The sequence below is a fragment of the Haplochromis burtoni genome, unplaced genomic scaffold (assembly GCF_018398535.1).
Source record: "Haplochromis burtoni strain Fernald_Lab_line unplaced genomic scaffold, NCSU_Asbu1 Contig_278, whole genome shotgun sequence".
Lineage (NCBI taxonomy): Eukaryota > Metazoa > Chordata > Actinopteri > Cichliformes > Cichlidae > Haplochromis > Haplochromis burtoni.
In genome coordinates this window covers 468,201-493,798 of record NW_024582639.1, presented here as the reverse complement: position 1 = coordinate 493,798, position 25,598 = coordinate 468,201, and the positions used below count along the sequence as shown (strand labels likewise).

The following is a 25,598-nucleotide window of genomic DNA, read 5'->3' as shown; positions in this document are numbered from 1 at the left end:
CAGTTTTTCAGGTTTCACTATCGTTCACCTATAGTTAGTGAGTGCTTTGCATGCAAACTACATGACAATCTGCTAGCAACCACAGCAAGGAGATTGTGTGTGTGTGTGTGTGTGTGTGTGCGTGCGTGCGTGCGTGCGTGCACGAGGGAGAGAGAGAATAATTGAGGCTGCTGAGCAGAGCGAACTCTCCCATGGGGATATTGATTAGAGTGTTAATTCAGAAGAATGTGAAACTGGAGCTGGCTGTTGCTGACTGGAAGAAAATTGGACAGACTGATCGAGGCAGGGGGTGGACAGATGGACAACATAGAGACTGACAGAGATATGACACAAACAGTCAGAATGACACAGCAGCAGGGATGATGGACAGATCCAGTGGAATTAACCAGAGCAAAATAAGGGATAAGCAGGATAAGCCCTTGAATGAATAAGCGACCGACTGAAAACAAACTGGTGGAAAGATACAGATGTGGCTGCAGATGTGACAGCAGAAGGACTGATAGAGAAAACAGCAAGGGACACAAATGGGGCAAGAAGTCAACAGATTGTTAAATGACACATCCAAGCATGTGCCCAGACAGAGCAGATTGCAGAGTTCATATCCAGAGTTTAGCAAATAATATTTTGTGGCTGTGTCTTTTTTTAAGTAATACTGTATTATGCAAAAGATACGTGCAATTTTAACATTTTTGAAATAGCTTTAAACACAGATACCCTGCAGAGAGGCTTTTGGGAATGCTGTTAGTTTGCAGGTATTTGGGTTACACCAACCTCCAACTCCGAAAGATGAAGTCAACATGAAAGTGGCTTAAAGTAAGCAAGTAAAATTTGTATTCATGTAGCAGCTTTAAAGATAGGTATCACAGAGTGCTTCACAACAAAAACGTTAAAATAGTAATAGGAAAGTTTACCTACAAGCAATTCTAAAAAGATCTGTTTTAGCTGCTTTTTAAGAGACCACAAAGTCCACACATCTCGGGCTCAGGAGGAGAGAGTTCCAGAGTCACAGTTGCAAAAGTGCCGTCACCTTTAGTTTTCAGCCTTGTATGATGCACAGCCAGCAGGCCCTGATCACTTGTCCTCAGGCCTCTGATGAGGATGTGATCCATGCAGAGCTCTAAATGTCAAAACCATAATCTGAAAGTGAACTCTGAAGTTCATTGGGGATCCAGTGTAACTGAATTAGCATTAGCGATGTGTGACATGAGAGTAACTAAGAAGACTGAGTGAGAAATCTGCAGGCATTCCAGGGAGGTGAATGGTGAATTACAATGTTCCAGATGTAACAAAATAAAAAACATGAATAACAACTTCCAATTCAGAGCAACATAGCAGAACTCAACTCAAGTGAAAAGTTACCCCATGGTTCCTCTCTTCATTAAGCTGGAGAAAATTACCGGCCATCCAACTTTTAATTCAGCATCGATGTAAGATCGGTAGCCAAGAAACATGGTGGGGCCAAAAAGAGGCAAACAGCTTGATACCATCTAAATAGCAATAATAAGAAATGTCCTTAAACGTGCTAAAAATGAACTGAAAACAGTGCAGGTATAACATAAATTATAAAGGCCCCAAAACAGCCATCTGTGACATACCATCAGTGTGTTTTCTTCTGTTTTTTAAATGGGTGGATGACAGCATCCTTAAAATAAAACAAAGACGCAGCTAAAATAGAGATTAAGAGATTTGGAGGATGGTTCCAATGAGTCTACTAGTTTTACCAGCTCATATAAAGAAACAGGTAAAAAACTTTCTAAAATAACAGTCCGAGCTGGAGTAGGAACAGACAATGAAGATGTGCCAAAGGAGAAATATTTTTTTCTTCTCTCTCTCTATATATAATATTCTAACCTCCTGTATACTTTAATATGTTTCTGCTTCAGTTTTTGGTGGGTGAAATTCTAGCAGTTTAATCTTCCACGACTTAGCATTAATTAGCAACTATGTTTGATTCCCAACTAAGCTAACTAGCATTAGCTAATAATTTAGCTAATTTTTTTAAGTGTCTAGCTTTAAAAAACAACACAGCCGTGGCCAAAATGCTAACATGTGGGGTCATAGTGGCTACATCCATCTTTTATACTGTTTAAATTGCCATATATTGCCATGTTAACATTTTTTTTCTCTCTAGAGCTGATTTGGCCCAAGTTAATAACTATTTGGGTAAATTGTGTTGGTTTATGTTATGCATGATTCGAGGCCAGGCCCTTTTGGCTGACACATGAGTCACTACGCAGCTGATGAATGAGGTTTTGCAGACACATGAATGTTAACCAAATGACAGTGAGTTGTCCATCATTTTTGGAGAGTGTAAAATTTGCATTCCTCAGCCAGTTTGGCGAGTGTCGTTGCTGGAGTTTGATGGTAGTCCCTGGGAAACCAGTTGCTAAATGCCCATTTATACAGACCAAGGGACTGGTCAGTGACCCCCAGGCGATCACTAGTTGCCAAGGAAGAATTTCCCAAGAAGTTGGTAAACCTCCTTGTGATTGCTTTGATCACTGGCAGATATTAGTGTGCACAAAAGTTGCCAACTTGCCCAGAAAAACATATTGGCTACTCTCTGAGCAGTTGTGAAACCGGGAGAGGAGACCATTTGTCACCTCTTGAAACCTGTTTGCTGCAACCATGCATCACAGTTTTTCAGGTTTCACTATCGTTCACCTATAGTTAGTGAGTGCTTTGCATGCAAACTACATGACAATCTGCTAGCAACCACAGCAAGGAGATTTTTTGTTGCAGCATCTTCTTTGTGACTGATTTCACCTAGTGACAGCCAGCAACCTCAAGGGACCGATCACCAGTGGGTGAACTTGTATCACATACAATACGGCAGACAGTTCTCAAAGAAAGATGATTTGTTAAAATGGTAGACAAATAAACCAGTGGGTAATACCAACATCCAAGAGGTGTTAGAGGAGTGAGAGAATCTCCAGATTCACAAGGACTCAACTTCTTGATACACGGTTAGTCAACAAGCTCTCCATGAGCTGTAACTATCTTTGTTACCACAGAGCCAGCCAGCTGTCCCCCTGTGAGAACAAACTATGCCCGCTTATCCTTTGGAGGTTTGTACGAGATTGGAATCGATCCAAACTGACATTAGGTTAGAGGCGAGGTACACAATGGACAAGCTGCCAGTCAATCACGACGCTGACACACAGATACAGACAATCATTTAGACCACGAGTAAAAGCAGTGCAGAGTCACCAGTTATCCTGGATGTCTTTGGATTGTGAATCTGAAGCAGAGGTGCAGCATTTTAACATCACAGCGAGTTAAAGTGTAACTTTGAAATGAAGATCACATGATCAACAGTATACTACTCTATCAATGGAGATTACAAAAAACATCCTATCTGCCGAGAAGGTGAACTAAACTAAATAAATATTGCAACTATACTCTTCCTGTGAATATAATAAGACATTTCCTGTCTTTATTTTGATACTTCTGGTGTTTTTGGAAACTTTGGAATCACCACTAAAATTATAAATAATGTTTATTGACTTTGAATAATTTTAACATGCACAGCATAACTTTGAACAGATGGGCTGGTGGATCTGGCATAATGAACATATTAAACTTTCTATTTTTAAGGTGTCTGTATTACAGAAAGTAAAATCTCACTACTTAAGCAGCCAATGTAACTAAACAAAGAAATGCACACACATTATAAAGCTTTTAGCTGTTGGAGCTTACACACATCCTCAGACAAACATATTGAGAGCAAAGTCGCCCTCTGATACTTTGTGTTGCCCATAATGGTGACAGATTTGTGGCTGCTCTGCCATCTGATAATGACCCACATCCCTCCAGGAATTGCTGCGTGCATGTTAGATATTGTGTTACTGCTTGGAACAAGTGTGCATGAGCGCGGGTCCTTATTTAATTGTGGTATCATACAACCGAATGCAATGATTTACACCCACAGAGTTCAGTTTATATGAGTAGAGTGGGCTGATAGCAGACAGGCACTAAAGATTTGACATTTACTAGATGGGATAATCACATCATTTGGGAAATAAAGTAGTGTTTGAGGAGCTGAAATGACTAGCAGAGTGTTTCATGTTTATACGCGGCATCTGAATATTTTGCCATTGTGCTGTATGTGTGCGTGCATGCATGTGTGTGTGTGTGTGTTTACCATTCTGGCTGATGTTGGACAGGTCAGTGATGATTTTGTTGGCCTTGTTTCCCTTGTTAGAAGGAGCAGGAGTTGTAAGGGACATGGCTAAAATACAGAACAGACAAAATATGTTTGAAACATTAATCACAGGTCTACCCTTCCACCACTTTTTTATACACAGAGAGAAAAGTACATGGCACAGTCTAAAAGAGATACTGATGGTAAATATTTCTCCTTGATCTAATAGTCAGCATCAGCTGTTTAAAAACAGTCGATCCTTAAGGACTTCCTATCAACAGCAATCACCAGCTACTTGCCATCTATTTGTCTGTTGCTTGGGATGAGCAGAAAGAACAACAATATATTAAAGTTATGATATATTTCTTTATTTTTTTTATGTTTACTATACTAATGCAGATTTTAAATTAAATTATATGGCATATGTGTAACATGCAGGTTCTCACATGTATTAGAAAAGTGGACAAATTATCACCAACTTCTGGTTCCACATTCGAGAATCTTTTCACTCACAGCAGTTTTACAATTTGGTTGAGTCTCATTACTCCTTTAATCAGTCTGGCCAAGGCAAAGCGTTGCTTTCACCTAAAAATTTGTAACGAACCGATTGTATGCTTCTTGTCTAACATATTTCCACATTTCACTCAGGGGCTGGTGGAGACCAAAATAGAGCTAAAAGGAGAGCTCAACATCAATCCATACAAGTACTGCTTTTGTATGTAGCAGAGGTGGAAGATAGTTAGCTGTCCAAGGTAAACATTTGGGGTGGATACAAGGGTCAGCTTGAAATCAGACTCATCCTTTTGATATTTTAACTTAATTCAGTCACTTAATCCATTCTTGTTTTGAAAGGCAAAGACAGTTTATACACAGTTTACAGCCTGTTAAACCACCCCAGGAGGTCAAAATACTTATAATATTTCTATAATAAACCACTATAAGGACCAATAAATACACACCAACATCACTGGTTCCATGACTTCACTCATTTTATACTTTTATTTCTTTGCTTTTATGCTTCTTTTTCTTTAATTTAATCATGTCTGCCTTTGTTTTTGTCTCTTTTGATTATCTTAAATGTACAGCACCTTGGTCGACAGTTGTTGTTTTAAATGTGCTATATAAATAAATATGACTTTGACTTTGACCACCAGAAAAAAACACCAAAAAGGCGTATTAATAACTACCATTATTATTGACATTGGCATAATTGCTTTTATGTTCTGTGTTAGACTTTGTATCCTAGGAATAAATTGTCATGACTTGTTTAATATACTTTAAGAGAGGTTTAAATGAATATTAAGAATTACTGCCCAAAGTTTGGATTACATCATGATAGGATTAGCAACTAGATAGTGGCTGGCAACGAAATGTAAAACAGCAAAAGTGTAAAATGTTTAAGAAGAAGATGCAAACTTAAGTTGTATATCAGCCCCAACAGAATCTTACTGGGCTCCCTAATTAAATAAGGTGCTCTTTAAACATAAAGTGTATCTCCTGCATTCCCTTATGGACACTAAGCAAAGGTGGAAGCTCATGCCTGTCTTGACTAACCACTCAGATCGAGCCTGGCAGTATATCGTTGTCAATTTCTCAGGTCGAAAGCAATTAAGCGAAGCTGGAGGTGAGTCTTACTAAAAGAAAAAGCAGGAGGGCCTGTCTACAGGGAGACAGTTAATGTAATTGCTTTTCATCTGCTGTAATTGAAGCTCGTTTCCTAGCCGGGGATTCAGTCCTGTGTGAGCTATTTTTATGAGCCCATGTTCTATAGCACTCTGGTGAGTGGGACTGTCATCGACATAAAACATACATAGAAATTCAGCACACACACACACACTCAGACACATCAACAAAAGCACACTCACACACAGATTTGCATTCAAATAGCTCTACTCTTGTGATTAATGTGAGTCAGTGGCTGGTGGATTAAAAACTGGAGATTACAGGTGTTTTTGGATGTTCTCTGGGAAATGCAAGATGGAGGCAAACTGCTGCGTTGATGCAACTACAGGAGCTGAGAGTGAAGCCCTGGGTCCTGTTACTGCCTCTCTAAGTGAAGACACGCTCCTGTCCCCAACGAGCAGCCTGTTTTAGCTCCAGATAAATCTCGAAGGGACAGCTGGGGAGGAAGGCTATCAGTCAGCACATTCCCAAATGCACACATACATCCTCGTGAACTAAAAACTCCACCGGAGAAGGCCAGATTCCTCAGGGACTACAGTGTTAGGTAAGAAGTTTAGGAGAGGAGATGGAATAAGCTGTCCACCAGCTGGCTTTCATGATCTGACATGGTTTAACTGATTTTTCAAGACGTAAAGTGAAAAAGGGTGTAAACAGTAACACAACTGCAAATTCATGCACACAACAGTATTAATTTAAAGGCTGTCTTAAACAGTTGCTGTCTTTTACCATAGCAAACAGTCCAGTCTGCAGTATACTGCTGAGCATCTGCTGCTGATACTCATTAATTCATCCAGCCACAGAGGGCTCATAAGGCCTCAGATGGGACTCCCTCCTGCAGCCAAAATCTGCTGACCACAGGACGTCAGCGAATTTAACTGGAACTGTCTGCTTGTTCTTAGAGGATCGCAAACTATCTGACAACTCAGTGGCCATCAATACCAGATAATCCACAAACATTCAAGGCATGTGTGAGAAAGGCTTTAATGGGTTTTGTCGATGCTATCGCACATTTTCACTTCTCCAGCGTCTTACCTACAAGACCCAGGGTGTCCGCACGAAGACAAAAGGTCCCAGAGGATGAGGAATCTAAATTCCCAGGTAGATTTGTATCCCCGCGCTAATATTGCACTGCCTGCCCTGCTGTTCGCCCTGCAGAGAGTGAGACTCTGTCTGGAAAGCTGCAGGAGGGGTGGGAGACCAGGGTGAGGTGGTGTGGGGTGGGGTGAATTGAGTAGAGGGTCTAGAGGGAAGTGGGTGTGGTGTTGGTAATATGAAGCACAAATAATGTATTTTTTAGTATTAGGTATCTATCTAACTATCCGCTCTACCATAATTGTTCCCATCTGTCTCTCATTTTCCAGCAACCATTCCAGCAACTTCCAAGAAAAGCAACTTAAATGATAACATTTTGCTGGTAATGTTCAGCACTGAAATGCTGACTAACAGCAAGGTTTCTGTTTATGTGTTTTTATGTGTAAGGGTTAGTCTCATCAAGACTGTTGTTCCAGTTTTAAAAGGTCAAGCTGGTATTGATGCCAATGCCATTATCAGTCCTGCTTATAAGTCTGAGTCATCGTTGATTCCCTTGTTGATTCTTTCACACTTTTCTCCGCTTAAAGAAGCAAGCCTACATAGGTTTTTGGGATTAACACTGTTTTATTTTCTGAACGCAGTGTCGAAACAGAGCTGGAAAAATGCATCAGGGAGTCTACTAAAGTCTTGACTTCAAAATTATCAGAAAAAACCATGCCAGCATCCACAAAAGGAGTTAACAAGCTTGGAGACAGGTGGTTTGATTTGAAACAACAATTCGGATCCAGTCCGTGATTCCCAGAGGAATTTCTGATTGTGTCTCAGGCAGTATCCTAAATCTTAAAATCTCAATCTATTTCCCTGGCAACAACATTGCCAGGGCAATGATACAAACATTGCAGAGATGAGTAATTCAGTGAATTCCTCCAGCCTCTTTAGACTGCAGGTGGATGTGGGCTTTTGATAACAAACACAAAAGAATAGAACAGGTTTGTTGAAGTTTATTTGCCTGAGGCCATTTATCCTCTTGTTTATATCTTTTACTCCCCCTCTGACAGGCATTTGCCCTTCACCCCGCAAACCTTTGGGAGTGATCAGCAGCTTCAAGCATTAGAAGAAGTTAGCAGAAGTTACAACTGCATCCTCCTCAGTTTTTTGGAATCAACCAGTAAGACATTATTTTATCCAGGGAGGTACATCTCTGGGACAAGACTATAAAGCCTCTGTATTTTAGTGTTCTGTCACTGAGTTTTGTGCAGGTAAGAAATGATGGTTGAAAAGCCCTCTGGGATCGACTGATCATCTGGAATAGACAAAAGTTTCTGAAAATGAAACAAAATTTTCAAAGCAGCTATAATCCATATTTGTAACTGCATACAATCAAGTTCTCTTGTGCTAATGAATATACAGAATTTTTTTCATTTTTCCATCAGCTTTACAGAACAGTTTTTTTCCAAGCACTGTTTTCAGGTGTCTCCACATATTTCCCTGGAGCTAGCAGAGAACAAACACAGATCTAAAAGAGTTAAATATATAAGAAACTTGTTTAAATATTAGAGCCATAAGATTTCTCCTAACAAAACTCAAATTTAAATGTTTAAGCATGTGTTTAAACATTGTCCTAGCATGGTGTTATTAGCTTTTCAGTAATAAAAAAAATTACAAAAAACTGAAGAAAAAGTTGTTAACTAAACTTCATGGCTATCCACTGAATTGCTGTCAACATGTTTGACTTAAAAACCTAAAATCTCACAGCGATGCTAGAGGGAAAATCTGCAAAATTCATCCAGTAACCTTTGAATACAGTCTGACTGCATCACAGAGGTGACATATCCCAAGAGACACATCTCTGTGGTGATCCTAAAACTGAATAGGTCAAGTGACCTCAACACAAAGTATGTGTGTAACTAGCCTTCAAATCCATCAGGAATTCAAACTCACACTTTGAGCATCTACTAACCTTGTTTTTTTATGACTAATTTACCTCTATCAATACTTTAACCAGGTGGATAACAAAAAAAGAAAACGTTAAAGGAAGTGTTTAGTTTTAAATAACCTAAAAATGAGTGACCCAAACTTAAAAAATTCAACAATGTCCCTTAAACCTGGACCCTTGACCCTAAATGGTTGACTCTGCTGACCCAGAAAGATGGTGCGAGGGAACGGCCTCTTTAGCAGAGCAACAAGAACAGGCTGGATGTATGAGGTAGCACTTCCTCTCTCTCAATCACATTGTAGAAAAAGCCATCAGAATTAAGAGTCGAGCACTGGGCCAAATAGCTGGAGATTAACGGCTCCAAAAATAGGTGAAATGGGCTCTGTATGTGTGTGTCACTGAGCAAGAAAGGAATTAACGGGGAAGAGGATGGCAACCAAAAGAGAGAGAATTATAGAACTCATTTGGTAAAAGGACATTTAAGTCCTTATATAGGTGCGGTTGCAGCTTTTATGCGGTTTAAATCCAAATTTAAAAATTGCATGAAATTATCCACTTACCTGGTAAGTAGAAAAAAATGTGTGTTTCCCTTCCACGCAGCATCTAAACTTACCTTCAGACCTGAAGAGGACTAAAGTTTACAGCTAAAGTTAGCACTGTCTGTCAACTGATCCCAGTCAAGGGTTAAAGGTTAGATCCCTTTCTGGTGCCATGGCTGGGTTTCACAGCTCCAAGGCCATCATGTGACTGTCAGTAAAGCACTTTGAAATGTATGCTATCAAAACTACAAGGACACTATCAAATACAGCAATCAATCATTGGAGCAGAAATAGCAGGTGGGGAAAAGGAATGTGTGTTTTTGAATTGATTTGTCTTCATCTTAGTCAGTTGATTTATTAAATATTCTGCATACTTTCAGGATCTTGAAGAATAAGGGAGTCAAGACGAATTACTGTTAAGATTTAATAGCAATGAACTGTAAAATCTAGGAAGAGACATAAACTGTTGTGGTGAAACATGTTTGCATGACAAATCTTACTGTGCCCCCCTGTGGTGGAAGTTTAAACTACTACGGAAACCACTTTCTCAAAGCCAATACTGCTGTTTTAATACCTGGCGTCAACGCTGCGTGAAACCTTAGAGAACAGCTGTGCTGCCAGAAGGATCAATAAATGCTCACAGAAGAGGAAAAAATTGGAAAAAGTGATGGGTGGAGGAGATAAGGGGCACCAGTGTGGGAGTGGGTGGTGACGTGAGGGACACAGGGAGAAACCGAATGACAGCTGAGGTGAGTCACGTCTATTTTTATTCAGCCGCATGTCTCTGTGGGAAAGAATCAAAGCTAAACAGACGTGTTATCGCTCTCTTGTTTCATATCAACTGATGAGAAATCAAATCTACTGTAAAAAGCATTTCCCTGGAAAACTACAGCAAACAAAGCACACACACACACATGCACACTGCTGCAGAGTGAAACTACAAAAACACAATCACTGAACACAAATTCTTAGAATATATTTATCAGAGCGAGAGTAACAGGAGCTACTTCCTGTCTGTAAAGCAGGATATCTAATAGGATAGCAACAGGTTTGTTTACAGAGTGTCAAAGCTGCACTTTTTACACACGTCAGACATCTTTTCATCGTGTCACTTCATTCTACAGCAATCAATCATTTGTTTCCTGTGTTTCCTTTTCATCCTTTCCCATCTGACATTTCTGTCACACCAGTTTTATCGTTACACATCCTCTACTCTTCAGTTTTTTATGTTTTAATTTACAGAACTTATTGCAGTTTACTCCAACTTCTTTCTTTCAGCCTTTCTAGCCGGTAGTTGATTTGCAATTCTTAAATCTTCCACACGTTCCAACTCTACTTTTATCATTCAGAACATAGTTTCTTTTAATTAGTATATAACCAAATACTTGAGATGAATAAATGAAAGTGATTAAATGATCAAATTTTCTACAAGCATGGCCAATCCAAGCAGATGTTGTGATTTTTATCACCAGCCCTTAACTGCAGCTTTAAAAAACAATATTACAACACTAAAAATGCATGTTTAAAAAAATATTGCTCTGTGTTCCTATAGAGCCCTTATTCATTTTGTCCAGTGCAGCTTCTTTTCAGTGCGTGGTGGAACTGGGACGCCAGACGCAAGGCTGCAGACCCAGGTTGGACGTGCTGAACCTAGGCCTGGGGACCCTGCTGGGTTGAGTGCTGCTGGAGGCCAGCTGAGGGGGGTGAGCAGGTTGTAGTGGACTTAGATTTGGAGTACTCTTAATCTGCCTGTTAGCCTGTGCAGCACTGGAGGACTGGGAAAATGTAGGAGAAGCATGAGCAGAGGAGAAGGTAGGTAGCCTAGGGAGTGGGGTGGTAGGTGCAGGAGGCGGTGGGGGAGACAGCAGGGAGGTGGCCCACTGAGGCTGGCTCGGAGGTGAATAGCACTGGAAGGGTTTGGCACCTTCACTGGGTGGAGGAGACATGATATCAGAGCGTCGGAGGGGTTCCCCAAGTGTCGTAGCTGATCGAGGTGCAATAACTTTGAGGGTGGGCCCTGTGGCTGTCGGTGGAGGTGTGGAGAAGCGTTTGACCTCACAGACTCGTGCTGTTTTCTGAGGACCACCTGTTAGTCCACTATGCTGCTGATGGGTGGAGGTGTCTTGGAGAGCCCCACTTCCATAGCTGAACAAAGAAGAGTTGAGCTGGTAGGGCTGGTGGCTCATGATGTCCACAGGCTTGAGGCCTGCTTTCTGCCCCTTAGGTCCAGCTGCCCTAGACTTCGTGATCTCGGGTTTCTTCTGTGCCTTAGGAGGACAGGAGGGAGATAGGAGAGGGTTGTAGTTGATGGGAGGTGGAGCACGGATATTGGATGAGTACTTCCATGTGGCAGGGAGGGAAGGTGTGGGTGAGGGGTCCCTTGTCTGAGCAGGAGAGTAAGGGGCAGCAGCAACAGATGGAGATCGCTCTACAATGTACCGATCCATCCTGTTCTGTCTCCGAGCAAACAGCTGGCCTCCTTTCCCTGCCAGCTGTGGCACTTGAGGGGTCTGTGGTTTGGGGGCTACAGGGGGTGCTCTGGATCCACGCTGTGCCTGCATAAAGTTGCAGGCCTCTGCCCCCAGCCTCAGCCAGTCCTCTTCAGGGCCTGATTCATGCCCAGTCTCCCCACTAGGTGTAACTCCAGATTCACCAGTCGGGGTTCTCTCAAAGCGGTCATCCATGTTTTGGACCATTGACAGCAAGTCCGGGTTTGGAGAGACATCTCTGTTCTGGACTGAGTGGAACATTGGCTTCTTGTTGCTACGACGACGGGCATCTTGCAGGATACCAGTGCGAGACGCTGGGACTGAGATGCGTTGCTCACGTGTCACCGGGGAATCATTGACAGGAGCCTGGGCAGGTGATGTAGCATCTGTCAAGTTATTGTAGGTATGGAAAGATGGAGAAGGAGGAGGCTGGGGTGCAGTAGGAGGAGGAGGTGGTGGGGTGTATTGGGCATGGAAAGAGGTCTGATTAAAATTTTGGGGGTGAGGTGGGGAGATGGGAGGAGCTGAAAAGCAGTTGGAGGGGGGTTGATTAGCAGAAGCAGGGGGAGAGAGATATGACGGTGGAGCCAGAGGGGAAAAGGTTTGAGCTGGTGAGGCACATGGCAGAGAACCTGCAGAGGGAGAAAATGGGATGGAAGGGGAAGCATGCACTGTAGGCTGTGGAGAAAATGTGTGTGTAGGAGGCTGCGCGAAAGATGCAGAAGACAGGGAGGAGGGAGGTGAGAGGGCTGGCGGGGGAGCGGTAACAGAGGGTGAAGTGTTGTTGGTGCTATTTCTTGGCGGGATATACAAAGATGTGCTAGACACTGCTCTCCTTGCATCTGATGGAGGGTGAAAAGTTGGGATATTCATTGTGGAGACAGCGGCCACAGGTTTGGATACCATCGTTATGGGCGTGGGCTTGGGCTGGGGAGGCCGAAACATCACAGAGGTCACAGACGCACGAGAAGGGGTGGAGCCAGAGTTGAAAGGCCTCGCCGTGCGGTTCAGAACTGCAGGGTTAGGAGTGAAGCTGGAGTTATTGTGTGAGTCTATGATTGGGTTGGGACTATGATTAGGAGAAGGATCAGGGTTGCCATTTTGACTTTGGAGGGGTGTCTGTGAGGGCATGCTCAGCACAACACTAGCCCGACTGACAACTGCTGACCCCCCATTGGTCAGAACCACAGCTGATGGAGACATGTGTGAAGGGGGGTGGTTGCTGTTTGGTTTCTTTGTGAGGCTGCTTGATTCTTGATAGGCTGAGCTCTCCAGTCGTGATCCTTCCAAACCTGGCCTTAGATTTGCAGAAGTCACACGTCCTGGGGTCTGATATGCAGAGATGTCCAGTTCTGCACCCTGATTGGTTGTTGGAGAAGTCGGTGTAGTCGATGGGCAGGCAGAGCTCCTTCTGTCCAGCAGGTCCAGATAACCAGTGTCCCACGTAGGGTCAAATGATCCCGAGAATCCCTCTTCCTCAAATTCTGAGCCACTTAGAATGGAACTTCCTCCTTCTTCCTCAGTCTCTCCTCCTGTCTCCCCTTCTGTGTCCCCTCCTCTATCTCCCTCAGCTTTGCCAAAGCAGGTGAGTGTGTACTTTTTGGCTCTCTGTCGGCGTTTCTTGAACATAAGCACCCCTTTCGAGTTGGGGTTGGGAGCATCAGTGAGCAGAGATGCAATGGAGCGGCATTTAGTACGAGCTTCCTTCACCTGTTTTTCCACCAAACTCTCCCCGCGCTGTAACTCTGCAAGACAAGAAGAGTACAGAAATAAATCAACTGAAAGAGAGCGGAAACAGAGGGGAGAAGCAGCAATGAGATTTTTGACGAATACAAAAAAAGACACAGGCGACAAGTACAGGAAACGTAACAATGTGATAGCGTGAGTAGTGGCTGATTAATACAGCATTATCACAGTGAGGAGCTGCGATGAACAGTGACAGACAGGAGTGCGTGTTGTGGATTTGGAACAAAGAATTCCTGCTGCTCTCCAGAGCTGAGTCAGATAGTCCAGGAAGGTTAAATCACAGTGTCTCTCCTGCACAAATCCTTGACTGTGCCTGTGTGCGTCATGGATTTTTGTGAGGGACATTTAACCGGTCACGTTTTCATGGCAAAAGCTTGGCCCTGTAATTACAGCATTTTAGGTAGAAGGCTAGTTTTAAGGTTAAAGTTAAAGTAATAGTAAATGATAGTTTTAGGTTATGTCTCCAGCAAATTAATGCGATCCAAAGCAAAATAGTTGAGGTGATGGAAGTGATGGAAACTGTGTGGAGAAACTGCATGTGCACATTTGTGTATCCCTGCTTAGTGCTATGCTATTTGTTCGTCTTAGTGTCTGGCTCACCTCACGTAAATATGCTACTGACATAACTGTAGACTGATGACTGATGACTGACCCTGGCACACACAACGTTGTGTATTATGTTAAAAGTAATAATGAAAATGCACTACTCCAGCACTTTAAAATATAGTCAGCAACCTATTGTTTAATTTTCTAACATTTAACAATAACTATAACATACTTACCATTTCTTAGCAATACTGCAACAGTAAACAACAGAACAAAAGCCTAAAAATTTTAGGTTTTAAAGAAGAGACGAAACAAAGAACAATCTAAAAGTAAGTAGTGGTTACACATGCAAAGGCTCTTCACTCTTCCTCCTATTTGTTACCCTTAAATGCAATAACTGAAGCGCATCATAAGCCAAAAGCCCACACTCCAAATACTAATAATATGTCATTACAACATGAAAAGAGGAAACACTGTTGTCCTATCCTCATGTTATGTGTCTGCTCTCCTGTTACTCCATATGTCATTTCAGATACTGTGAATTACACTTTAAATCTTGAAAAAATTTGATGAAATTACACCACAAGGTGCTACTGCACAGTCTGTATCATATTTTATGGCATTCCATCCTAACAAAAGACAATCTGCTGGCACTGCGAGAAGAAAAGTCAGAGGGTCACCAAAGCTATTAGGGTTCAGCATCAGGGGACCATGAAGGAAAGAAATAATAATAATAAATAACCATTAGGTAGCTGTTTGTTTCAGTCTGGTCCACAGTGCTGGTATCCTTTGCCATTCATAAAGCCATGCCAACAGTATGCAGCATTAAAAATAACTATTAATAATTTGTAACTTTTGTACCGTTTATTATTTGCATCAAGTCCCACAATAAGGAATATACACTGTTCAGATAAAGCACAACTGCATGAGCTGGTTTAAATTGTCTTTACAGCGCAGAATGGCACAGAGTTAACATTTTCAGTCGTTTCAGCATAATCAGTCAAGTCTGCTTACATGACTCAGAAATTTGGTAATTCTTCTTGATCTGAAAATAAAAAAACAAACATTTCACTCCAAAGTGATATGTCTTCCAATGCTTCTATAGTAGCTTATGTCTACTTCAAAGGGTGTCATTGATCTTACCTGCGTACACAGTCCGTGGGACTGTCTGTCCACCTACATCTGAACCTGCAGAAGATGTGAGGTCCCTCATCTCATGAGTGTGAATGCACGCTTGTCCTTGACCACCCTCAGACCCTCCCACACACACCCTAACAGTGTCCAAGTCGGCTGTGAGTGGGGAGCCGTTTAGTCTGTGTCTACCAGCCCTTCTCTCAGGGCACAGCCCATGTAAAGACCTTTGTCTCTCTCTAGCACCAAACCAACACATGATGTCAGCCCTCTATTCCTGTCGGTGTGACAGGCATCAAACACCTGTCTGGTCTCTGTCACAGACGCGCACACACAAACACACACACAAGGACGGGAAGACCCCATCACCAGAGGATATTTAGACACCAGTGTCAATGTGTGTGTGTACGTGTATATGAGTTCATAAAGCCAAATATAGGTTACAAAGAAAAGCGTGGTCATAACTCTTTGCTGATGTGCCGTTCTCTCCTGCTGACACCTCACACCTGACTAACACTGCACACACAGACGCATAACTCTTTAGAGCTAATAATCCCATACCTAAAACCAATGGCTGTGTGTGTGTGTGTGTGTGTGTGTGTGTGTGTGTGTGTGTGTGTGTGTGTGTGTGTAACATGAGAAAGGGCAGATCTCTGGACGCCACAGTCATGGTTCGTCCTATAGCAAAGGCCTCACCATACACCAAAGTCATTCAGGTCTAGGGCCTCTTGAACTGGATGACAGATCTTTCATTTCTGCAATGTTTGCTCATATTAAATCTGAACTCAGTCACTACATAGCTATTAGGTTTAATCAGCTATCATCCTTATTGCCTTGTTGAAATGATAGGTTAGCTAGACCGACTAAAGAATGCTGTAAGGAACAGTTAAGCACGTTCTCATCTTAACATTCCAGCAGAGCAATAGTTGCATTCTCCTATGAATCAATCTAGAGTCCCCAATAAATGTAATCTATACCGATGTGTATTTGGGATGTACTATATACAGTGGGGCAAAAAAGTATTTAGTCAGCCACCGATTGTGCAAGTTCCCCCACTTAAAATGATGACAGAGGTCAGTAATTTGCACCAGAGGTACACTTCAACTGTGAGAGACAGAATGTGAAAAAAAATCCATGAATTCACATGGTAGGATTTGTAAAGAATTTATTCGTAAATTAGGGTGGAAAATAAGTATTTGGTCACCTCAAACAAGGAAAATCTCTGGCTCTCACAGACCTGTAACGTCTTCTGTAAGAAGCTTTTCTGTCCCCCACTCGTTACCTGTATGAATGGCACCTGTTTGAACTCATCATCTGTATAAAAGACACCTGTCCACAGCCTCAAACAGTCAGACTCCAAACTCCGCCATGGCCAAGACCAAAGAGCTTTCGAAGGACACCAGGAAAAGTATTGTAGACCTGCACCAGACTGGGAAGAGTGAATCTACAATAGGCAAGCAGCTTGGTGTGAAAAAATCAACTGTGGGAGCAATCATCAGAAAATGGAAGACATACAAGACCACTGATAATCTCCCTCGATCTGGGGCTCCACGCAAGATCTCATCCCGTGGGGTCAAAATGATCATGAGAACGGTGAGCAAAGATCCCAGAACCACACGGGGGGACCTGGTGAATGACCTGCAGAGAGCTGGGACCAAAGTAACAAAGGTCACCATCAGTAACACACTACAACGGCAGGGAATCAAATCCCGCAGTGCCAGACGTGTTCCGCTGCTGAAGCCAGTGCATGTCCAGGCCCGTCTGAAGTTTGCCAGAGAGCACATGGATGATACAGCAGAGGATTGGGAGAATGTCATGTGGTCAGATGAAACCAAAGTAGAACTTTTTGGTATAAACTCAACTCGTCGTGTTTGGAGGAAGAAGAATACTGAGTTGCATCCCAAGAACACCATACCTACTGTGAAGCATGGGGGTGGAAACATCATGCTATGGGGCTGTTTTTCTGCCAAGGGGACAGGACGACTGATCCGTGTTAAGGACAGAATGAATGGGGCCATGTATCGTGAGATTTTGAGCCAAAACCTCCTTCCATCAGTGAGAACTTTGAAGATGAAACGAAGGCTGGGTCTTCCAACATGACAATGATCCAAAACACACCGCCCGGGCAACAAAGGAGTGGCTCCGTAAGAAGCATTTGAAAGTCCTGGAGTGGCCTAGCCAGTCTCCAGACCTCAACCCCATAGAAAATCTGTGGCGGGAGTTGAAAGTCCGTGTTGCTCGGCGACAGCCCCAAAACATCACTGCTCTCGAGAAGATCTGCATGGAGGAATGGGCCAAAATACCAGCTACTGTGTGTGCAAACCTGGTAAAGACCTATAGTAAACGTTTGACCTCTGTTATTGCCAACAAAGGTTATGTTACAAAGTATTGAGTTGTATTTTTGTTATTGACCAAATACTTATTTTCCACCCTGATTTACGAATAAATTCTTTACAAATCCTACCATGTGGATTCATGGATTTTTTTTTTCACATTCTGTCTCTCACAGTTGAAGTGTACCTCTGGTGCAAATTACTGACCTCTGTCATCATTTTAGGTGGGGGAACTTGCACAATCGGTGGCTGACTAAATACTTTTTTGCCCCACTGTATCTGCAGCTGAGTACTGCAGTTTCAGTGCCACTGCCCTCTTAATGCTTCATATGCTGCTTCAGAAAGTTTCTGGAAAGAGACACAAGTCATGAGAACATGGAATTGATTAACTTAAAGTGAGACGTCAAATCCAGCGTATTGTGGAAATATTTGTAAGCAAAGGATGAACATTCAAAATGACTAACAAGCTGCTCAGTAGATTGAGGACACTCTCAAGTAACTTGGAGAGTTTGGATTTTCTAGCACAGAGCGCACTGTGTGATGGCTCTATACAAAAAGAAACTACAAGCAGGATCAAGGATGAAGCAAAGAGCTTCCATGATCAGACTGTTGCTACGAGAGTACCACAAGACCTGAGGTGAGTGCTGCATAGAAATACAGAGAAAAACTCAGGTTAAAGATTGCCTGGCAGAAGCTCACTATCCCAAAAACTGTGCCAGTTAGCTGACAGTAACATCAGATTGGCACAGGGGGAAATTTTCATCTTCATCGGATATCCATGACATCATCATGTTGCCTAGGAACCACCAAGCAATGGGATAAAATGTGCCTGTAGCTTTTGTGCACCCACAGCATCCTCGCCTTAATTCCACAACTCATTTATGCTCACAGAAGCTGATGCCTAGCAATGGGATAAAATGACACTTTTTTCTTTTTTCTTTTCTTGTAATTTAACTAATGATTCACAAAGTGTGGACTCCAATTAAACCCCAGAAAGCCATTAAAATTTTTTAAAGTACATAAAATACCTAAAATTTTAATTTTCATTGTAATTTAGCTTGAATTTGCCTTTCATATTTTCATTAAAAGGCAATTGGATCTAAAAACAAGATGTCATTTTTATTTTTTATTTTTTTACCCACTTTGTTTTTTGTTTTTTTTTTTAGCTTGGTGGTCATAGAAAACTAAAATGGAGTAGTGTCATTCAGGTAGAAAGCAGTGCTATTAATGGAGCATGAATGAGTCAAAACTCTAAAAAGAAAATATTTCATTGTGGGCTGTGAGAAGATCAGGGTGGAAAGGTTTGGGTGGAACACAGAATTTCAGAATTTAAAATATGTTTTTAAAAGTGCAATTCACGACTGAACCGCCAATTATTATCTGATGAACAGAATCACAGAGAATTTACTGAATTTACTGATACAAGTAAAAACACATCTGTGTGACTTTCATATACACACATAATCACACATCTAGTCTGTCAATCAGAGGTTTGAATAGTTATAAATACACCCATCGGGGCAAATGCTCAGCATACTTACAGTGGGGATATGCTGCTGTTTCAGGGGACAGAAGAGGGGAGGTGGAATACCTCATGAGTATCTGGTTTATCTCACCCCATCACCACCAGCCTGTCAATATACACTTCAGTTCCAAGAAATGTCCACCAGAGGGTGATTTAAGACTACAAGCTAACTGCAGTTGGAGCCTTTTTAGACACACCAGAAAGAATCTTAGGAGTTGTAGTTAAAATGCAAAAACACAGTGGTAGCGACTGAAATAGCTGCTTTACCAGGACACCGGTGACACTGGTGGATTGTCGTGAAACTTAAAAGAAGTTTAGCAACAGCTACACGATATTACAATGGAGACCAAAAGCTGCTGGTTAGAATTTTAATGAGAAGAAGTGGCATTCACATACACAGCATGCCGTCAGGTATTAGCACTCTGATGTCAATTATGGGTCATTTTCAGCAACAATGTGATTCTTTATGTCATAACAACAAATGCCCAAAATCCCACTTTTTGTACACATAATCAAATCTTAAGTTCACTCATTTTTTTCAATTCTTTAACTGGAACTGATTTAAAAAGTACTTGAAATGATATAGATTTAAATAAAAATATATACTCACTGGCTTGCCGTGCTTTGTCCATGTAGGTGGTGGAGAGTTCATCATTTACAGGCATCTGCTGTGGTCCCACCATAGGCACCAGATGTTTCCCAGACACTAACATTAGAGCCTCTTTCGCCCTTTCTGGAGACACTAGGGGTGGGCAGGCAAGCCCATTGCAGCCCCCTGCCTCCTGGAAGCCACTGTCTCCTTCTTCTTCTGCTTCCACCAACCCCTGATCGGGAGTCGGGGTGATCATGTGAGGAGTCAGCGAGTGGGGTGTGTGTGTAGGAGTGGTCCACTCTGTCTGGCGAGGCTGATAGATGAGCTCTCTGCGAGGAACACCAGCAGCACACTGGCCATCCCACATCGCCTGCGAGGTAACGCCTGCATCTGTAGCACTCTCATAGCTTGTAAAATAAAACAGGATGGAACAAAGCTAATCAAATTTATTATAAGATTAGAAGGTGAAAGACTTTCATAGTGGGTTAGCTAACTGTATACATCTTAGACTTTAATCCATATAATCCAATAATATATAATGTGTCGCCCTAAAAATGTTATTAAAATACGACAGGATGCCGAGTTTTCAAGGGTTTTTAGCAATTTGCTGCTGGAGCTCCACTTCTAAACACTAATAAAAAGTTTAAAATATTACTTTTTAGTCAAACTTCTTTTAAATATGTTAAATTTCTGGGAAGAATGATTAAAGGGGTGGAACGTCTGCTCTCCATCTCTTACCCACTCATCTCTGAGGTCTCCTCCTCTTCTTGCCTGTCGTAGCGTGAAGGTGAGCGTGCGTGAGGAGGTGTGCGACGATGCCGGCGGTGTGTGCGCGAGTTTGTGTCTGCGTCACTGTCTGTTTCTCCATAATAAGCCTCACTGTCTGGAGGGGAGGTAATACCCTGGGGTATCTCGACAGAGGAGAGGATGGAGAAGCTGTTGGAGTCTGCAGTAGGAGACAGGACCCTCATGGAGGAGAGGGGGGATGCAGAGCAACCAGAGTAAGATGAGCACTGCAAGCCAGAAGGTGCCCTAAAATCACAGGGATGTCAAGGTGTGAAAATACAGTTGGTACGATATGACAGCAAGACTGTTGTTTACTGTATGTGAGTGTCCCTGCTCTGACCTTTTGACTCTGAGCATTAGTGTGTTGCTCTGTTTATCTATGAGGCTCATGGCCTCAGCATGACTGAGCTCTGCACAGGCTTGATCACCAATGGCCACCAGCTCATCATGTTCCTTCAGTCCAGCTCGGCATGCTTTGCTACGCCTGCGTACCTGTAGAGAAGAAAAAAGGTGAGTGAATCATTTATATTTGTGCCCATGTAAAAGCAGAGCAGACACGTTGTTTAATCGTTTCAGGCTCTGCTTTGCATCATCTTTTACACTTTATTAGTTATTTGACCTTTTAGGTGTGAAACCGCTCTAAAATGATCTATATCATCAACCTGTTGTTACCTATTACATTATATTTGACACAGAGCAGGTCACTGAACCCTGATTCCTTCCACTGGCCTTGAATATGCTGCCACTAGCATGGATATTTACAATACTCAACCGAGTATCCCAGAGTAAGATGTAAGTAAGACATCCCACAATGTTGCCCACAAAAAACAGTTTTCTAATAAAGTTTGTCTAAAATAATATTTTTATGCTTTCTTTTCCATTACTTGAGGGAGATCTATAGTGGGCAGTATATCGTCTTAATGTTATTGTTGCACACATTCCTGCCTTTATATTGTCTTCTCTCATGCTTTTAAAATAGAGTTTAATCTGAAGCTGTGTTTCATAGAATTTAGAGCTATAATCCAGATTTCTTTCATAAAAACTTAGAGCTTGAAGTTTGGTTAGAAGTGTAATCCACCTCCTCCATCTCAACATTTTCTGCACTGGAGGACACTGAATTTGGCTGAAAAGAGGCACGTTATTTTTTTTCCTTTTGGGTTTTACGTGGCTGTATTTGGGTTTTTGCTGTCCTTTTTTACTTGTTTAAACTAAGTCGTCTAAGTTTAAGTGTAACTATTTCGTTTTTTTGAGGGGTCTACTATGCATAATGTATTTTATACAAGAACTTTAAAGTGAAATGATCTTGTACGTCTTCTTCTGTTTAATTGTGTTTTTTAAATAGGATTTTTTATCAGTACATACTGAACAGCATTTACACGGATAGTGATATCTCTGATAGGCTAATATCAGCCATTAATACCAAACTATATGTCAGTCTGCTTCTAACAAAACATGGTGACGTGTTTGAGGTCCCTGCACAGTCGTGCCTTAGTATGATACTATATTGTTTTTTCCTAATAAAAATCTTTGATTGCTCCTGCACAGGCACAGAAACGCTGTCAAGTATTTGTTAGCTTATTTTTTTATGTCTGACTATATAAAAGTGACCAAAAACATTCTGCAACATGCAGCTCTCCTTTAGCGGCAGTCATTATCGTCCCTGCATCGGAATTAACTTGTGAAGTCATGCAGCTGTTGCTGAAGGTCACTAAGAGATGAGGTCATAGGATCCTTCAGGAAATATGTCTGCTGGGGGGTAGACGCTACTGCGGGAGTGATAGATTGTATAGATGGAAAGGCGACTATTCTTGCCTGATAGATTATAATTACCTCTAAGAGAAAAGGATAAAGCTATCCAATCTGTAGCCTCACATAAACACACTGATACACATACTTTATCGCTGCTGAAGGTAAAAATGTTAATTGTGTTCAAGTGCCTCCTTTGCCTTTATCAGTATCTCCTGACCCAATAATCCAACTCTGTCGTCATACAAGCAAAGCAAGGACAAGCTATTTATCTCCAGCCAATGTACACACACATGTACACACACAGCTCAAGTGAGCATCATGAAAGAGGGGGTTTGAACAGCTGCTTCACCAGTCTGGACCATGGGGCATGCCTGTCATTCACCATATGTTGCCCACATACCCGAAATAAAACCTTGCAGAAAAATCACCCACATTCTTACACAAATGGGGGAAAGACAGATGCTACTATTATGGATAAAACACACACACACATACAGGCATGCAAAAGTAGAATTAATTAAAAAGGAAAGAAAATGTGTGTGTTTGTGTGTGTGCCTGTATTTTTTTATGTGACCAAGAGGTCGTCCTTTTTCCATGCTCAGCTTCCAGCTCCTCTTAGATGAGCTATTCTGATCCTCTGGTCCTCTCCATTCCCAACTGGGCTTATCTGAGGTATGCCCAACCACACATAAACACACACCAACAGACTAAAGCACACACTCATCACTGATCAACCTCCCATCAAACTCCCTTTTCCACTTGAAAGTCTTTAATGAAAAGAAGCACGTTTCTGAATCAGACATTTTGGCTGCTCGTGGGTGAATGATGGACTTTCAGTGTGAGCGAGTCCACATTCCTGCTTTCCAGAATAGCTTTTCCCATTAGAGAGCACATTCTGGACTGTCATCAAAAATAAACAGAGATGCAAAAAGCCTTTAGAGAAACCCAGCCAGAAAAAAAATCTCTTAGGCTTGAAGATGGATTAATGTGTCACACAAATATGTGACAGTGAGAAATATGAAACAAGTTCATTACCTGTTGTAGGTGTGTTCACAATAGCCGGACGTGTACTCATATACATGGATGACATACGAACCTGTTTCAAAGAAATCCAGGGATGGAACTCGAGTCAAACCCCAAACATGTGTTCACGCTGCTCACTGACCCACTAATTCACTCAAAACAGGTGAGGCACAAAGTGAACTGGGCCACAGCCAAACGAGTGTCAGGAACAGTGGCCAGAATTCCCTTCCCCTCTGTCAAGTATTGTAATGCAATTATTACATTTTTTTAACTAGTTTTGTTTCTTTGTAAAATGACTAGAAGCAAAAGGAAAATGCATTCATATATTTCAATAAAGTTTTTTGTTTTTTTTACAATCATTCATACGGACAGGTAATCCTCCTTCCCCAAAAGCCAGTTTGGAGCCAGGAAAAATCCTGAACTGTCAAAACTGTGTGAACTTGAAGGGACATTACTTTTATTCAGAAGTTTATATAAGATTACACTCACTCATTAATTAATTAAAAAAATTAAAATCATTTTTAAACGAATTTGCCCATCAAGGAAGTCATTCTTGCCTTTCTAGGCAAGAACAAGTAAATGTAAAATAGCAAGTATATTAGTTTAGTTTCTGGATAGGTGAATTTATTTAATATTTATTTATTTAAATATTTTGTTAGATGCCACTTTTATACTGCAGTTTTTTTTATTATTATGTCACAGTAATGCTATTTGTTAGAGGCAAAGTTTCATATTTTCAAAAAAAAATACAAACATTGACTCACAATCACAATCAATTCATGTAAATTATATTGGAAAAACTTCACTAAATTGATGAAGGCTGAAATGTAAGATGTTAGTTTTGTAAGTACATGGAATAGTTTTAGTTTGTTTTGTTTAGATTTTGTGTTAATTCCAGTTAACTGAAATGTATTTTTGCTCCTAGTTTTAGTTCAGTTTTATTTAATTAGAATAACATAAGGACAGCACAGTGAAACAGTTTCAAGCCAGATGTAATTTAGCTATTCAAAATCCTAAAAACACCTACAAGAACCAGAAAGTAAAATCTCTAGTGACTCTAGTGCAGCTGATTCATTTATTCGTATTTCAGGTCAGATTACAAACCACAAGACTCGCTGAGGGCTGAGCCTACAGTTAACAGCTGCAATCTCCATCAAATCGTCTACTCACATTACTACCTTGGCAGCAAACTTGACTGCAACATACTGCATGCATACACATATATCAGATCTACTGTACCTTGGCCACCTGTAGAGGTTTTTGCTGCTCAGCTCCTCCCTGGAGTCTGAAACCCCACGGGGCTCCTCCTGAGAGAGACACCACAATCTCCTCAGCTACCATTCCTGCTCTCAGCTCACAGCCTGCTGTGTGCCTGTGTGGTGGTGTATATGCTGCTCTCCCCTTCTTCAGTTCCTCACACTCTGTGAGTATCAATAGGTATCTCACTGCTTTCCGTCACTCCACCCATGAGGAGACAGAGGGTGGCTGGCTTTCATCTGCTCACGCTGGAATGCTGTGTCAGAGGGTGGGAGCTCAGCAGGGTGAGAAGGGGCAAAAGTGTGTAGCGTGCTTGTGTGTATGTGTGTGTGCATTCGTCCTCACTTGGATTCAACACTTGCCATGTCACTCTCCAGCACCCTGTCCTGCAAGGGGCACTTACTGATATATCCTCCAGAAATAACCATCAGCACCACTCCCTCTTCAACCCCCCCCCAGCTCAGCAAGCCTGACCAGCACCCGCGGTACATGGATCAGTCTTCTTAATGGATGACTATCCAATCTGACAGTTTCAGAGTGGGTGCTAAAGGGACTTCTGGCTCTGAGGAAGTAGAGGTTTGGTGCTGTAGCTGACTTTGTGAAAACTGTTACAGTTATTTCAATAAATGAGGAGCTTGGCTGATGTATTAAAGCTTCATCACATCAGACGTCGCTAAAGGAAGGCACATGATTAAAGAATTTGTACTTGACTACCTGATCCAAATTGCAAACCCATTTGAGATGATTCGAAAGAGAAATTGTCCTGCATTTTGCAAGCTCAAAATGCGGACAGATTTGGCAGTTCTACAGTGTATTGGCTTCTTCTGGCTTACATTTAGAGGCGCTGGAAGTTGGCCGCATGTGCTCACACATATTCAGATGGCTACCTCATATCACATTGTGATTATTTGATGAATAGCCAACACTCCTAACCGAGAAAGATAAAACCAGCATCCCTGAAGAGGGTAGCATGGGCTATCAGGAGAACTTTTTGGTGTATGTTCTGTATGGTCTGTTGTTAGCCAGAATGCTCAAAATGCTACAGAGGACAGGCATTTAAAAACTGATGGATTGGGGGTTTGTCGTC

At 41.8% G+C, this 25,598-nt stretch overlaps 2 protein-coding genes across 6 annotated transcripts in view; both read right to left on the bottom strand.

Moving 5' to 3' along the window:
* myoz1b (myozenin 1b) overlaps positions 1-7,027 on the bottom strand; it is a 12,275-nt gene extending 5,248 nt beyond the window's left edge. For 2 of the 4 annotated variants that reach the window (XM_042227737.1, XM_042227739.1), the window contains exons 1-2: positions 6,860-7,025; positions 4,145-4,231 (exon numbers count right to left, since the gene is read on the bottom strand). In XM_042227737.1, coding sequence (XP_042083671.1) covers positions 4,145-4,229 — 85 coding nt within the window. In that variant the 5' untranslated portion in view covers positions 4,230-4,231; positions 6,860-7,025. Of the gene's footprint in view, positions 1-4,144; positions 4,232-6,859 lie in introns of all 4 variants that reach the window. The other 2 variants (XM_042227740.1, XM_042227738.1) reach the window with 2 other exon arrangements.
* A 3,057-nt stretch (positions 7,028-10,084) lies between these two features.
* LOC102292441 (synaptopodin 2-like protein) lies at positions 10,085-24,848 on the bottom strand. 2 transcript variants are annotated; one of them, XM_005943893.3, is made up of 5 exons: positions 24,494-24,848; positions 20,823-20,974; positions 20,435-20,728; positions 19,715-20,103; positions 10,085-13,568 (listed from the first exon to the last, which is right to left on the bottom strand). In XM_005943893.3, exons 1-5 carry the CDS (start codon positions 24,593-24,595, stop codon positions 10,921-10,923), a joined length of 3,585 nt encoding a protein of 1,194 aa, XP_005943955.1. In that variant the 5' UTR covers positions 24,596-24,848; the 3' UTR covers positions 10,085-10,920. The 2 variants fall into 2 exon arrangements, with proteins under 2 accessions (XP_005943955.1, XP_042083667.1); XM_042227733.1 differs by lacking the exons at positions 19,715-20,103; positions 20,435-20,728; positions 20,823-20,974; positions 24,494-24,848 and adding an exon at positions 15,259-15,819.
* Positions 24,849-25,598: the final 750 nt, after the last annotated feature.

Bases quoted from the DNA above. Each gene is read 5' to 3' on its own strand.
- LOC102292441 (XM_005943893.3), bottom strand. From the start codon at position 24,595: ATGGTAGCTGAGGAGATTGTGGTGTCTCTCTCAGGAGGAGCCCCGTGG. The intron at 20,975-24,493 runs GTACAGTAGATC...TCTTCTCTACAG, and splicing joins AACCTCTACAGGTGGCCAAG to GTACGCAGGCGTAGCAAAGC. The intron at 20,104-20,434 runs GTAAGAGATGGA...TTATTTTACAAG, and splicing joins GAGACCTCAGAGATGAGTGG to CTATGAGAGTGCTACAGATG.